The sequence below is a fragment of the Hydra vulgaris genome, chromosome 03 (genome assembly GCF_038396675.1).
Source record: "Hydra vulgaris chromosome 03, alternate assembly HydraT2T_AEP".
In the NCBI taxonomy this organism is placed as follows: domain Eukaryota; kingdom Metazoa; phylum Cnidaria; class Hydrozoa; order Anthoathecata; family Hydridae; genus Hydra; species Hydra vulgaris.
In genome coordinates this window covers 9,615,006-9,632,500 of record NC_088922.1, presented here as the reverse complement: position 1 = coordinate 9,632,500, position 17,495 = coordinate 9,615,006, and the positions used below count along the sequence as shown (strand labels likewise).

Here is a 17,495-nt window from a genome sequence, read left to right as displayed (position 1 = left end):
TTCACATCAGTCTTGCAAGGATCATTCCTGATATACCTTACCAAATATCTATTGGCATATTCTATTAAAACCTTAGGTTTGAGATTTGTTTTTGAAAATATTAATTGTAATCAATACTTTTGAAAAACTGATTCCTGGTTTTAGTACATCTTAAAATTCAGATAGTAAATAATTCAGACATTACATAACTTTTTTATTGGGTAATTCCATGTCAAATCAGCAGGCTCATGTCACCCCATGTTTGGATTTTGCTAAATATTTTTTTAATGTTATAAGGTTTATGAAATTAGGAAAATATAAAATTTGGAACCTCCAACTCCTTACAGTTTTTGAGATATTTAGGATTCAATTTTCTTATTTATGCTGACTAGGCATTTTTTGAAAAATGCTTATATGTTGTTAAATAGCAATATTTTATGAACAAAATGAGGTTTCATTCTAATATTTGGTACATAGACAACATAGAAGATACAAATTTCAAATTGAAAATTTTGTTAGATCAACTTAATTACATCTAAATTGAATAATAAAGGCATACATTTAGGGGTATTTTCATGGCCAAAATAGTGATATCATCTTGATAATTTTTTTTGAGGTATTGTTAGAACTAAGAAATTGTTAGAACTTACAAAACAGATATCAAACACCACTATTTATAGAAAATATATTACTGCTCTTTTCGACTTTTATAAATACAGTCTTTTAAGTAAAGCTGAGTCCAAGGAGTCCTAAGGTCCAGGAGTGGGGTAGGGAGGGGGGTTATTATTTTGTTCAATAATTTTTACTAACTCATTTTCTGAAATTTTATATATACATTTGTTGTAGATGGCGAATCAATGGTAGATAAAACATGATTTGATGGGACCCAACACATATCTTCTCGTGGGGTCAAGAAAAACTTGGGATCATGTGGACTGGGACCATGTGGATGCATAAATTGAACTTTACAATCTCTTCCTCTTGGGTCATTCCAGCTCAATTCAATTTATGCTTGGCACTATGCCGTCTCAGATTTTGATGATTTTTGGAATGCAAGCTTAAATTAAAGAAAGAAGACTTCACTCCAAATTTTAGTGTCTGACACCTTACAGTTTCAGCGATATTGACACTCAGTCCCAATCTCTTTTTTGACTTTTTTTTCAGCACCATTTATTTTTAAAGCCAATTGCGCAACAGCTTTAACTTATGAAATACTTGTTCAATAGTTGTAAAAATTTTTACCTAACTATTTTTTAGGATGAGAAAATCAAAACTGATGGTTAAAACACCCAAAAAATCAAGCTTCTATAGGAAAATCTAGTTTCAAAATGGTGTAACACTTTTTTTAAGTTTTTTGATGCCCTGTACAAAAAAATGTTTATCTGGAGATGCCTTAAAGATATGATTCTGAAATATTTTTCTAATGTTCTATATTTAACAAACTCTATAATACAAAAAAACTGCAAGGGTTTTCTTTTTTAAATCAGATTTATTTGCATTTAAAGTTTTATAATAAAAAAAAAATAAGAAAAAATTGTTAATTTAATAATGAAAAAATATTATTAAATTATATGCATTTATTTTTCGCATTTTAAAAAAATTGCTAGAATCTCAGTAACTCAGGTTGAGTTCTAAGATATAAACTTGTTTGCATTTCACAAAAAAATCTTTATTTTATGCAATCTTAATGTTTTATAGCTGAAGGCTTTTCTATTTGAGAATCTTAAAATAATAGTTATTTTAAAATTATTTCTTACAGAACTAAAAAATAGTATAACAATATGAATGATAAAAAGAGATGTTCAATTGGATTAATAAAGAAAGAAGTTTTTCACAAACAAACATATGTAAAATTCAATGATATCAAGAAAGTTTCAAGTCTTAATGATTATGATAAAGACTTGATAATTAGTCGTTCTGGTATTGAAATTGATGAAAATACAACAGTTTGCCTACACCATGAATATGTTTACTTAAAACGTTACTCAACAATCCACATAACTTGGTGTGATCCATTTCATTTACACAATGGAAAAAGAAGAAAAGGTATTACTACTTAGCCATAAAACTTTTTTAAAGCTTTTTTGTAATTATATGTAAGATTTTTTTTTTGCAAAACTTTCACTGAAGCAGTAATTATAATGTTTTTAGGAGGATGTAAAGAAATTAATATCCAACTTGCTGGAAAATTCAAAAACATTGGTATTAATGTTATTCCTGGAGAAAAGGTATGTCCCTCATGTAAGATTAAAATGATGTCATTTAAGGATAATGGACCAGGAGAATTGAGTTGCAGCCAGATTTATGAAGATAAAAATAATGATAAAGTAAAAAATAAAAATAAAGATAAAGATAAACTATAAATGAATTGTTAAAAGAAAATCTTAATTCTTCTTTGACGGTTTTGAACATAAGTCCTCTTAAAATGCATGCTGTGAATAGACACTCAAGAGTTGCTCTTGGTAAAAAGAAATTATTACATGTTCAAAAAACAGTAAAGTTAGGTATTGCAAGGACTTTAAATATAGATATTGATCAGTTAAGCCAAGAAAATTCCTTTAATAAATTATCTAAGGAAGTTAAAAATAAAGCAAATGACATGGATATACTTATAGGAAAAATCAAAGAAAAAATGTTAATTTCAAATTGGAATCAGAAAATTTAACTACAAACACTTGTTCCAATTTCTTGGTCTAATAAAGATATAGAAAGAGAATTTAGTGTTACTAATTGTATGGTGCAGATATCACACAAATTGCTGCAGAAAAATGGTATTTTAATGTTCCCTGAAAAAAAAAAAGGAAAAGAAATATCTCAAGAGACTGCAGATATAATTATTGAATTTTATTGTAACGATGAAAATAGCAGACAAATGGCTGGTAAAAAAAGATTTTGTGAGTATAGCTGGAAGATTTCACATGCAAAAGCGTTTAATTCTCTCAAATCTAAAAGAACTATATGCTAAGTTTAAAACCAGTCATCCAGATACAAAGACTTATTTTTCTAACTTTTGCTTACATTGTTCAAAATGGTGCATTACAGTATGCATCTGGTATACAGTATGTGTGTGCACCTACCATCAAAATGATAAGTTAATGATTAGTGCAGTTGAATTATCAAAGGATTATCATAAACTTATTGATATGCTTGTTTGTAGTAGGGCTAACAAGAATTGCATGATACATCGTTGCCTTTTGTGTCCAAAAAATTTTAAATTAATAAATTATCTTGAAAATGAGTTAAGTTCTCAAGAAGATATTGATGAAGACAATGTTTGTTGTATAGATTACAAACAATGGAAGACAATAGACCAATCTGTACTAGTAAGTCTAACAGAAACCACAAGTAGCTTCATTAATACTCTAACAAATAAGTTACAAAAGCTTACTGTTCATTCTCATATTGCGAAAAGTCAAGCTGCTTCTTTAAGAAAATTAAAAGATGAGTTAAGTAGTACTGAGGTCATTGTCCTTTGTGATTTCTCAGAAAACTATGAGTTTGTAGTACAAGACGAAGTACAAAGTTTTCATTGGAACAGAATTCAAGCAACATTGCATCTAACAGTAGTTTACTATTAAGTAAACAATGATCTCAAATGTGATTTAATATGTTTTATCTCTGATGATCTACTGTATGATGTAGATATGGTATATCATGTGATGAAGTTAATATTTGAACATATTAAAAGCAATATTTCTCATCAAATAGAAACTGTCATTACTTTTCAGATGGGTGTGCTGGCCAGTACAAAAACTGCACACACTTCATAAATATATGCCACCATGAAAAAGATTTTTCTATGAAATGTACATGGTCTTTCTTTGCTACAAGTCACGGTAAATCACCCTGTGATGGTATTGATGAGACTGTTAAACGACAAACTTCAATTGGTAGCCTTCATCGAACAACAACAAATCATATACTTACAGCATCTGCAATGTTTTATCTTTGTCAGAATGAAATCATAGGAATTAATTTTTATTACATATCTAAGGAGTTAAACATGATAATTCGAATTGAAATGGAGCAAAGATATGCAACTGCAAAAACGTTACCAGGCACTCGCAGCTATCACAATTTCATTCCAATAAGTAACACAAAAATTGGAACTAAAGTTGTTACTGAACAATTGGAGTATTAATTTTTTTTTAATTTTTAAACTGATGGGATTATTAAAGAATGCTTGTTTGATATAAGCATTGGAGTGTGTGTATGTCTGATGTACGATAAGAATCCATGGATCAGACTAGTTGAGGAGATTGATGTTGAAAATAAAGACTTTCAAGTTAGATTTATGCATCCATGTTACCCTTCAAAGTCATATTATTGGCCTTCTAGAGATGATGTGTGCTGGGTTTCATCAACAAACCTATTGTTAATTATTAATATAACTGTCAACAGGAAGACAATACAAAATCAGTGAAATTGATCATCAACGCGTTGAAGACAGCTGGGCAAACTTTATACCAGAGAACTAATTTTTTATAAAACTGTTAAAGATTGTTAATTCTTATTGGCTTCTAATCATAATTTTTCTTATTACAGTTTACTTATTTTAATTTGTTTATCTATTTGTTATTGTTCAATTTATTTCTATATTCTTTGGTTTATCATTATAAGACTTTAAATGCAAATAAATTTAATTTAAAAAACCCTTGCAGTTTTTTTACATTATGGAGTTTGTTACACATAGAACCTTAAGAAAAAATTTCAGAATCATATCATTTAGGCATCTCAAGATGAACATTTTTTTGTACGGGGCATCAAAAAACATACAATAAGTGTTACACCATTTTGAAATTAGATTCCATATAGAAGCTTGATTTTTGGGGGGTTTTAGCCATCAGTTTTGAGTTCCTCGTCCTAACAAACAGTTAGATTAAAATTAGTTAGAGTTAGAGCTAATTGTGCTGTGCAATTAGCTAAAAAAATAAATGGCGCTGAAAAAAAAGTCAAAAAAGAGATTGGGACAGAGTATCGATATCTCTGAAACCATATGGATTCAGATACTAAAATTTTAAGTGAAGTTTTCTTTCATTAATTTAAGCTTGTGTTCCATAAATCATCAAAATCCAAGATGGCATGGTGCTAAAAATTTTTTTTTTGGTTGATTTGACACGGAATGACCCTCTTTCTTCTTTTTTGGTTATAAATTCAACCCACCAAAAGTTGTCATACTTGCAAGCTACATAATCCAAATGATTATAAATAACCTGCTGCACAACCAGTTCGTTTGGTGTCTGCACAAGGTTAAATGTCTGAACATCAGTTTGTTGACTCATTCTTTTAAAAGAAATTGTACATTTATTAATTGGTATAAAATGGTGGAAGCATCTTGTTTCTGGCAAGGTTCATCCATGTTTATAATATTCATCATTATAAACCTTGGTTATAATGATGATCAAACTTTATATATTTTTGTATTATAAATAGAAATGAATTGAATACTTTTTATATTGGTTACAGAAAATTCTAACATCTTATCATCAAAAATCTGTTCAATCACTGGCGTTTTTAAACTGACTTGTGCAGTTATTCGTTTTAGTGTTTTAACATTTACTTACTTTTATCACAAGCAGATTTACAATGGCTTGTAGTAAAAAAACCCATTCAGCATAGATATCAAAGTCTTCTTTGTGATGGGAAAGATTAATAAAAGTTTTTATGCTGTGCTGCACATCCAGTGAAATATTTAATATTGCTAATTTGTAGAATGTTTGCTTTAATGTAATTGGTAATGAGTTGTTGTATTTTATATAAAAAGTATAAATCATGCTGAATGTTATCAGAAAGGAAGCAAAATGACTAAGATATCAATTTACCATTTGATTTATAATATATAATAAGATAAAGTTTACATTTTAGTTTATTCCAGTGGTAACTTTGCACCTTATCTTTAACAACAAATTGAAACTTCTCTACTAAGTCACCCAATATCATACACTTTTATTGTGATTTAATAATTCTTTACAGTCTAAGGTACTTGGCCTGACTTTTAGCTATAAGCGAATGAGATGTTAGTTTATTGCATATAAGGCCAATAAAATTTTTTTATTGCATATAAGGCCAATAAAATAAATAAACTAACATTATTGATATTTTGATTGATCAGTGTATTTCTATCAATATGTTGCCATAGGTTGATTGTTATTTCTTCATCACTGTTGTCAAACTTTACTATAAAGAATTCTTTTAAAGAACACAGCGGTGTGACACAGCGGACATCAATGTAATATGCACTCTACATTATCCCTATTGCAAACAACCATTCCTATTAAATCTCTATAGCCTTTGTAAATTTTAAGTGCATCAGTTATCAACTTAACATTCTGATGACAGGTAAAGACACAAACACTGTGATTACCAGACAAGTTTTTGGTTACACATCATCTTGGGTAAAGACTGCAAAACTTTGAACATTTAAATTAGAGTGTTCCGATTTAAACACTACATAACTTTATTGGTATGTGTTACTTGTACTCTATAAAAGCTATGAATAAGATCAAAGGTTTCATGGGAAAGGGACTTTTCTTTTTATGACAATGGTTAATACAAAATTGCATGCTTTTTTAGCTTTTCTAGTCTCTTGTATAAAATAAATAGATACATTAAAAAATTCTGCAGATTTTGGGAGTGACCATGATTCTGGAGTTAGTGTTAATAGCATATTAAAGAAGAAATAAAAGGCTTTATTTATATATATTTAAGGCTTTATTTATATTATTTATAAAAAAAAAGTTTTTTTCTTTTTTACTTTTATAAATAAGTCCTTGACAAAAAATATTTTTATAAATGCATTTGGATTACAGCCTAGCAAAGTTTTTATACTTAAAAAAATGTTGTTCCTTAACAACAACAACAAAAAAAGAATTCTTTTTAAAAGACTAAAAACTACTCATAACCAACTGCAAAATGACAAATGTCCAACCCACAATCCAAAAAAATGTCCAACCCACAATCCAAAAAAATGTCCAACCCACAATCCAAAAAAATGTCCAACCCACAATCCAAAAACTGAAACAAGAAGAATAGTATTTTTTATTATGTTTTTTACAACACAAAATTTAGATATAGCTAATTTGTCATAAATAAATTAGCAATAAATTTTATGCCAACTCAGCATTTATATAAAAGCTTTACTTAAGAAGCTGTATTTATAAAAGTCGAAAAATGCAGTAATATATTTTTTATTAATAGTGATGTTTTATACCTATATTTGTTAGTTCTAACAATACCTCAAAAAAAATTATTAAGGTGAATATAAAAATTATCACCATTTTAACTGTCAATATACCTTAAAATATATGCCTTTATTATTCAACATACATGTAATTGAAGTGTTCTTAAAAAATTTTCAATTTGAATTTTGTATCCACCGTGTGAAAGGATCAAAAAATATTGCTATTGAGTCAGCATAAATAAGAAAATTGAATAATGAATATCTCAAGAACCATAAGGAGTTGGGTGTTCCAAATTTCAGATTTTCCTAATTTTCATAAATCCTATAACATAGGAAAATTCAAAACACGGGGTGACATTTTTTGTTTTTTCCTGCTGATTTGACATTAGAATTACCCTATTTCATATAAAAATTCCTAGCTTTACCTAAGCTATTGAAATATCTTAAAGTAATTGAATTATTAAATTTCACAAAAATTTTAATGAATAATTATATTTCACTGATTTTAAAATATTTAAAAATAATTAAATTATTAAATTTCATAAACAACTACGGTTTTGTTTATAAAAACTTTAATTGCCTGTTACTTTAATTAACACTTATATTTTTAGTTTGTAATATAAATTAAATTAACATAAAAAACATTTAATCAAAACTTAACATAAAGAACATATGGTTAAAATTTTAGTTAATTCAAGTTTTTTCAGTTAATAAGTCAGAGCTATAATATAGTAGAAAATAAAACTATGTGATTTTCACAACTTTAAGTTTCATGTTATTGCAATCATCAGGTGAAATACAAATAGTTTTTTCGTTAAAAAAAATTATATACAATTGCAGCTAGTTACGTAAAACATAAAAAAAACTATACATAAAAAACTATTGTTCCAACCACGTGTATCTAATTTTCAAGTTTGTGGTTACTTAATAGAAACTTATTTTTGTGACGACATTTGGAAAATAATTCTGTTTTTTTGTAAATTATGTTTGTTGCTCTACAATATTTATTCAGCAGGCAGATGTTTTATGGGTTGTACTTAAAGTTTTTAAAACCGTTTTGTTTAATGCTTCTTTGTAGTCAATGGTCATTTTGATTTTTAAAAGGTTGGAAGGAGTTTTTTTGAAGATTAAAAGTTACGTCAAGAAAATCAACATTGTTTAAATTGGTTTTAATCTCTATTTGGAATCCGAACATTGTTTTTAAATGTCTCAATTATATTTTTTCTGACTTTGTCTAAGTATGCGGCAATTTTATTGCGCATTACCATCAATCTGTCGTCTCGGTAAAGACATATTATTTTTAGTAATGGTTTTAGTTCAACAGTCTTGAATGTATAAATTCACCAATTCACACACTTCAGCTCCATCAAAACATCCCATTGTGACGTCAAAACAATTATTATACACCTTTCTTTTTCCATGTTTCATTATTAAAAAATATTAATGACTTTCTGCAATGATTTGTGATTTTTCATTGTTGATTTCAGTGTGTTGTTTTGCAAATACAATGCTTTGTTTATATGAAAAACTAATAACTTTACTTTATAAAAATACTGAAAAGCTACTTAATAAAAAAAAAGAATGTCCAAATGTCATCACAAAAATTAAGTTCTATTAAGCAACCACAAACCTGAAGATTAGATACACGCGCTTGTAACAATAGGTTTTCTATATAGTTTTTTCATGTATAGTTTTACATAACTAGTTCCAATTGTATATAATTTTTATAACGAAAAAGCTATACTTGTAATTCACTTGATGATTGTAATAACAAGAAACTTGAAGTTTTGAAATTTATTTATTTTCTATATATATCTATATGTTAGTAAGTTAGTAGTAAATGCTGTAACTGGCAGAGCCAGTAAGTGTGTTATCAGCCACACTTTGACAGACAAATTGATTGATTGCTGCTCATCCAGCAATCAATTGCTGCTTTAAAGCTGTTGACTGTTGATATATATAGAAAATAAGAAGATATATATATATATATATATATATATATATATATATATTATATATATATACATATACATATATATATATATATATATATATATATATATATATATATATATATATATATATATATATATATATATATATATATATATATATATATACATATATATATATACATATATATATAGAACTCTTATATGTTGTCCGAAAGTTTTTTCCATATTTTGTTGACAAAAAGTAAAAATTAAAATGCGAGACCGGAATTACTATATATATATATATATATATATATATATATATATATATATATATATATATATATATATATATATATATATATATATATATATATATATATATATTTCTATATATATATATATATATATATATATATATATATATATATATATATATATATATATATATATATATATATATATATATATATATATATATTTCTATATATATATATATATATATATATATATATATATATATATATATATATATATATATATATATATATATATATATATATATATATATATATATATATATATATATATATTCTAAACATCTTCACTTCCAACAGGACTGAAAGCAACCACTATTAGAGTTGGAAGATACTGAAAGAGAAAAGATGAAGTTTATAAAGCAAGATAAAAATTAATAGACTATATAAAAAGATGCAAATTATACGAATCAGGAAAATAAGATGAAAGGAGCAAATTTCAAAATTTCCATGCTGTAGCGGAAGTGAGATCCTTTTCAAGCTCAAATGCCCCCTCCAAGCAATCAGGGAGTGTTGGCTTCTTATCAAGACAAGAATAAATAGTTGTCATCATCATCAGCAAACAATGCCACCTTAGATGTAAGGATTTCTGGGAGATTAATGTAAATTATTGAACTTCTGAAGTTACAGTAAATGAAAAAGAGTGCTGTCCATTAAGGACAACTTTATACTATGATTAGTAAGAAAGGATTCAATAATCTTTAAAATGTTACCTGAACACTGTAAGAAGAGAGCTTATGAAAAAGACCAGCATGCCAAAGGCTCTAGAAATGCCTAAAGCGATGGCCCTAACCTATCCAAATCTATAAAATCTATACAAAATAACGGTTACTAAATTAGCAGTAAAACAAGAAGATCAAAATCCATATTGATAATCAGAAAAAAAGTTATTCAATATAAGACTAAGTGTTTCTTAATGAAAGACTCAAAAACCTTACTTATGGTAGTAAGAAGACTAATGGAATGGTAATTAGATCAGTCAGATCACTCAGTACAGAATTTTTAAAAGTAGGGATAACAGATGCCGCTTTCCAGCAGGCTGGAAAACAAGACTCTGATAAGCGCTTGTTAATTAGTTTAGAAAGTAAAGACGATAGCTCCGGAGAACACTTCTGCAAGGCCAAAACAGGTATGTTGTCAGGATCACAAGCTGTAGAAAAATCTAAGCAGGAAATCAATTTAGATAGAGAAACTGTAGTGATACATATGTCAAGCAACCAATCAACCTGTTTGTCGGCAATATCAGGTAGGATGTGATTAGTGGAACCAAGAGATGAAATTAATGAAAAGTTCTTAGCAAACAATTCAGCTTTATTTATAGTTAAGGTAACAAAATCTGAACAATGCAAAAAAGGTGGAAAACCAGATTTGCCCTTAATAAACTCTTATATGTTGTCATAAAGTTTTTTTTGTATTTTGTTGACAAAAAGTAAAAATTAAAATGCAAGACCAGAATTTTTTTTTTTATTAATTGATAGACTGCCTGCCCCAACCAAACCCTCAGTCGATGTAGCAGCACTCCTTTGCGAGTCAGGCTAAAAGATAGTAGATGTAGCAGCACTCCGTTGCGAGTCAGGCTATTTGTCAGTCGATATAGCAGCACTCCGTTGCGAGTCAGGCTATTCATCAGTCGATGTAGCAGCACTTTGTTGCAAGTCAGGCTATAAGATAGTCGATGAAGCAACACTCCACGCATGATTTACAGTAAAAAAATAAAAACATTTTATTAATAAAAATAAAAATAAAAACATTATTTATATTGTTAAAAACATTCAGAATGTTTTAAAAACATTCTGATCAATTAAATTTGTGTTTTTTGCGGTTTGTTTAAAAAACGATTAATTTATAATTAAATTAATGGTTTTTACTTTCTGACAACACGCAAATGTTGGACGAAAGTCAAAAGTAATTAAAAGTGACGTATTTGTTAGCATAAGAATCGTTTTTTCCTTCCGTACTCCCAAATGCAACAAACTATATATATATATATATATATATATATATATATATATATATATATATTAATTTGTAAAAACATTTATCTAATTATTTTCTTCTATAATTTGTTTCACCATCAGTAGGTTCATCAGGAACATTGTCTAAACATCAAAAAAATTCAAATTATAGAAAAAATATTTCAAAGGAAGTTGAGAATCGTTATAACTAATTATGTAATAACTGCTGTTATTTTGCAACCAGGAAGGAACCTATAATTATTTTATTAAAATTAATTCAGACTTTTTGTTTTAAATATATTTTCTCGATCGAAATGAATAATAATTTCAAATTTTTCTTTTAAACATTGTCAACATTTTTTTGAAATGTTGTTGTAAGCAGGCACAGTTTTTAGGATAGACCAGTTTAATTTAAAATTAATATTTTTTTCTTTTAGTTGCCAAATATACTTTGACAGCATAGTCTCTTGAGTATTTTTTATGTTTAAAAGATAGTGTGTGGTCGGCATAACGTTTTTACCATTCGCACTCGGTTAAGTCAATAAATTATTTATCAGGGTTGTTTTGTGAGGAAGCACTGCATTTGTAAATAATATTTTAATGATAAGCATTTGCCATTCACAAGGCAGTGGATTTTTTGCTTGCAATTACAATTTTCAGTATTTTTTTCTTTAAGAAATTCATTTTTGTTAATCAATGCAAAATTGTGACCTTTTATGGTTCTTTCAATATTTTTTCTATATATATATATATATATATATATATATATATATATATATATATATATATATATATATATATATATATATATATATATATATATATATATATATATATATATATATATATATATATATATATATATATATATATATATATATATATATATATATATATATACATATACATATACATACATATAAGATAAAAAGGTTATTAAAAAAACAACAACAAAAAAAAACCCACTAAAGATACTAATTAAAATTAAAAAAATTAACAAAAAAAAAAAGGATAAAAAAGGTTGGAAAAAAAAAAAAAAAGCAATAAAACGATTATAAATTAAACTTACAAGCATTACTATGGTAGCAATCAATCTTTTTTCTTTGAACATATTTTTAAGTTGTTTCAATGGACCCATTAAAAAGCACGTGCTAAAAAGTATATATACAAATATAATTTACATAACATAACTTACTGCATTGTAGAACTTGCTTGTATTTAGGCAATGAAAAGAAGTTAACTCTGATTTAAAATACTCCAGTGCCTTGCAGCTTTTTATTGAGTAAAGCTAAAGATGGTGTCTCAGTAAAAGTATTCATCATTGGCAGATGCAAACTGCATTTAGCTACTATCCTCCTAGGCAAAAACTTTCATAGTTAGCAGAAAATTTTATTAACCAGTCAGAAAACAGATTTGTATACACTTGTACACAGCATTTTTGTACTCTTGATAACATTTTCCAACTCTACAATTCTCTTATCTATTGGTTTATGGAATACTAATGCAATATTTAATTAATAACCAAAATAATTTTGAGTCATCATCATAAAACTTTGTTCAAAATTTTAAGCTCAAAAGTTCAACTTTTGACTCACTTTAGTGTTTGACTTGATTTTTTAAACAACATGCAAATAATGCAGCCCAGATATCCAAAGAATTTCAGATCAGTACAACAGTCTCGTACTTCCCAGTGGGCATGTGTCATTCAGAGGATGTTCCTTGAATGTCTTACAGAGGTATGGACACCCATGAGTCGTCCGACAGACAACACGTGCCTACTGGGTTACCTGACATCAGGTCGACAAAATTTTGTCTTTATACCTTTGCATCCTGTTACAAAAGTGTTAATGATTCATTGGTTATAAAAGTATTGCTTTATAAGAGCATAGTTTTAGACAATAATTTTTATAGAATATAGCAATTAAACTTTATGTAAGTAAATAACAAATTTATGAATTGACTATTTAATGTGTTTAATACGCATGATTAACATTGTAATTTTAATGCGTTTTTATACGCAATCCTCCGTCAGAGGATTGCGTATAAAAACGTAAAATATGATTTGAAAAACTATTCTTTTTTATAACTGGTGTTCGGCTTAAAAACGTGTATGTTGCTAATTTAGTACAGCCTTTATTTTTATCAAAACAATTTTGAAAAGCTCTACACAAAGTTCATTTTATTTGAAAATCATTTTTTTGAAAGCCAATTTAAACCTCCATAAGCCAAAGATTTAAACCTCCATAATTCAATAACTTTTCTGTTAGGCATATTACGACTATTGAGCTTTCTTTGTGCAATGCTGTAGCGTTTCTTACTTTTATTTGCTCTAATAAAAACCTTAACTTGTTTTCAATTTAAAAAACGTTTAATATGTTTCTTAATTAATATTTTTGTAAAATAATTTGTTTCTTCTCCACAAGTGTAAATCATAATGTAACTATACTAGGACTAATCTTTCGTGTTATTCTGATCTTAAATGATATTTAATCAGACATAAACATGTAAATAAACGGTTTTACATAATAAAATAAATTAATATTAAATTTTAAAACTTAATAATCGCGCTAAAATTTAGACTAAAAAGCATAAGAGCAACGAACACTTTATAAGTTTTAAAAAGTTATGACTAAAGTTAATAAAAAATAAAAGAAATGAATTGAAACAAAATTATTGAACTTTTTTTAAATAAAACTTATCTTACTTGAAAAACAAATAATTACAATAAAGATAAATAAATTTCAATAAATAAAAAGTGTGATGAGAAGGTTGAGATAACTCAAAATAAATAGCTGGAATAGTTACCAGTATAATTTGAATTCATTTAAGATTGTAAACTTGAAATTAAATTTGCAAAAACTGAATGATTATTTAAGAACTATTTTGTAACTTAGTTGTTATTGTTAATTATATTGTTTTATTGTTACAAAAGACCTCATGTTAGGGGTACCCATATTATAATTTATGGCCTTCAATTTTTAAATTTAAATATAAACTTTTTATTATTCCTCAAGAATAAAATGGCGGACAATCAACCAACTGCAGAACATTTATGTCATTGCATGCTGTTTCATTTTCGGTCGGGTGTTAATGCAATAGTTGCAACAAAGAAAATTTGTGGTGTGTGTGGAGACGTATTGAAAGTCAATAAGTGTCAACGTTGGTTTAGAAAATTTTTGACAGCGATCGAAGTGGGTGCCCGATAGGGTTTGACAATGACGCTTTAAAAACACTGGTGGAAACTATTTCCAAGCTAAGTATCCAGGAAATAGCAAACACTATTCAGGCTACTTGGTCAACAGTTCAAAGACATCTTCAGGAAATTGGGAAGGTTTTCAGGGAGGACATATATGGGTCCCACATCTATTTTCGGAGATGAACAAAGATCAACAGCTTACAACTTGCACATCTCTTTTGTGCAGACAAATAAATGATCCGTTTTTACAAAGGATTGTTACTAGTGATGAGAAATGGGTTTTGTACAACAACAACAAGCGCACCAATCAATGGCTTTCTCCAAGTCAACTCGCTATAACCACTCCTAAACCATCCCTCACTTTAAAGAAGGTGTTATTGCGCATTTGGTGGGACTGTGGTGCCATAATTCATTTTGAACTACTGAATCCAGGAGAAACAGTTACAGCTGAATTGTATTGCAAACAATTGGATAGATTACACAACCAATTGTTGTAAAAAGACCAGCTCTGGTTTACAGAAAAGGAGTAATATTGCAAGGTAAAAGATTACTACATCTGTCCAACAACATCTGTCTTAGATCGTCTAAGATTATCTGTATTTTTCTTTTACTTAAATAACATCTGTCCAACATTATCTGAAAATTCAACGACCTCTAAAAACATCTTTAGAAAGATGTTACTACATCTGGTAATTTTTCTCCAAGTCCAATAACATCTGGAAAAATTCTCTCCAGTTGTAGTTATATCTGAAAAAATTTCTTTATGTAACTACATCAGGGTAAAATAATGCATTATTAGTTTATTTTCCAGATGTAGTTACATCTGAAAAAATTCTTATGTATAAATACATCTGGTTAAAATAATGCATTATTAATTATTTTTTCCAGATGTAATTACATCTGAAAAAAATCTATATGTAACTACATCTGGTTAAAACAATGCATTATTAGTTAATTTATCTTAAAAATAACTTAAAATCTACAGATGTAGTTGCACAGATGTTATTACACTTTGATAATTTAAAAGTATTAAACACCAATAAAATTTCGGATGTTTTTGGACAGATGTTATTAGACATGGCAATAACTGACGTTGTTACCCTGACCCATATTGCAACATGATAATTCCGCATGCAACAAGATTAATCCAAGAAAAAATAAGACAGCTAAACTGGGAGGTATTGCCACATCCACCATATTTTCTAGACATAGCACCATCCAATTTTTATTTATTCTGGTCCATGGAACATTCCCTGAAGAATAAAAATTTTAAAAATGTCGTTGATATTCAAACTCACTCGGAAGCATACTTTTCTTCAAAGAATACAGAATTTTATGAGCATAGAATGGAAACTCTTCCAACAAGATGGCAAAAGGTCCTAGATAAGAATGGAGATTATATAATTGATTAGAAATAAAGTTTAACATAAACAAATTCATTTTTATTGTTGACACTTAAATAATTAATTACTTATGGGTATATATATATATATATATATATATATATATATATATATATATATATATATATATATATATATATATATATATATATATATATATATATATATATATATATATATATATATATATATTTATATATATATATATATATATATATATATATATATATATATATATATATATATATATATATATATATATATATATAATTTCTTTTCTTCAAATCTTTGCTTCCAACAAGGCTGAAAGCAACCATTATAAGAGTTGGAGGTTACTGGAAGAGAAAAGATGAAGTTTGTAGAGCAAGATAACGATTAACAGACAACTTAAAAGATTTTAAATTATATGAACCAGGAAAGCAAGATGAAGGAAGCAAATTCCAAAGAACTAATGTATGAGGAAAAAAACCAGGCAAATCACCAGCAACTGTGAGCCCCATGCTGTAGCAAAAGTGAGATCCTTTTCAAGCTTAAATGCTCCCTCTAAGCAATCATAGAGTGTTGGCTTCTTATCAAGACAAGAATAAATGGTAGTATCATCAGCGAACAACACCACCTAAGATGTGAGAATATCCTGAAGTTCGTTAATGTAAATTAAAAAGAACATAGGGCAAAGGATAGAACCTTGAGAAACCCCTGAAGTTACAGGATATGAAGAAGAGTGCTGTCCATCGAGAACAAACTTTTATACTACAATTGGAAAAGAAGGATTCAATAATCTTAAAGAAGTTACCTGATACACTGTAAAAAAAAAGCTAATGACAAAGACCAGTATGCCAAACTTTATCAAAAGCTTTAAAAATGACAAGAGCGATACCTTAACCTCTCCACCATTTAATGGACAATAAAACCTATCGGTTATTACTGTTAGCAAATCAGCTGTAGAATGAGAAGATTGAAATCCATATTGATGATCAAAAAGTTATTATATTCAAGATGAGAGATTAAGTGTTTGTTAATTGAAGATTCAAAAACCTTACTTATAATAGGAAGAAAACTAATGGGACAGTAGTTAGATGAGTCAGATAGCTCTCAAAAATTTTTGAAAATAAGAATAACAAATGTCGCTTTCCGGCAGGCAGGAAAACAAGACTCTGATAAGCACTTGTTAAATAGTTTTTAAAGTATAGATGACAGCTCCAGAGAACACCACTTTTGATACAGAAGTATAGATGACAGCAGGAAACCACTTTTGATACAGAAGCTTGAGTGATACAAATGTAAAGCAATAGATCAACCTATTCGATGGCTATATCAGGTAGAACGCAACAAGTGGAATCAAGAGTTGATATTGATGAAAAGTTCTTTGCAAACAATTCAGCTTTGTCTTTAGGTGAGGTGAAGTCTGAACCATACAAGAGAGGTGGAATAACAGATTTGCCCTTATTATTGATACTTTTAAAGATTCTCCAGAAGTCACAAGAAGCTAATTTTTGTGATAAAATATGAGATTTTATGAGCTGAGAAAAGT

The 17,495-nt window shown here is 27.7% G+C and overlaps 1 protein-coding gene across 2 annotated transcripts in view; it reads right to left on the bottom strand.

Annotated features, from left to right (window-relative positions):
- The window catches only part of LOC105848440 (vesicle transport protein SFT2A), a 39,185-nt gene that overhangs the window by 9,738 nt on the left and 11,952 nt on the right, over window positions 1-17,495 (bottom strand). For both annotated transcript variants that reach the window (XM_065792276.1, XM_065792277.1), the window contains exon 4: window positions 12,435-12,516. In XM_065792276.1, coding sequence (XP_065648348.1) covers window positions 12,435-12,516 — 82 coding nt within the window. The remainder of the gene's footprint in view (window positions 1-12,434; window positions 12,517-17,495) is intronic.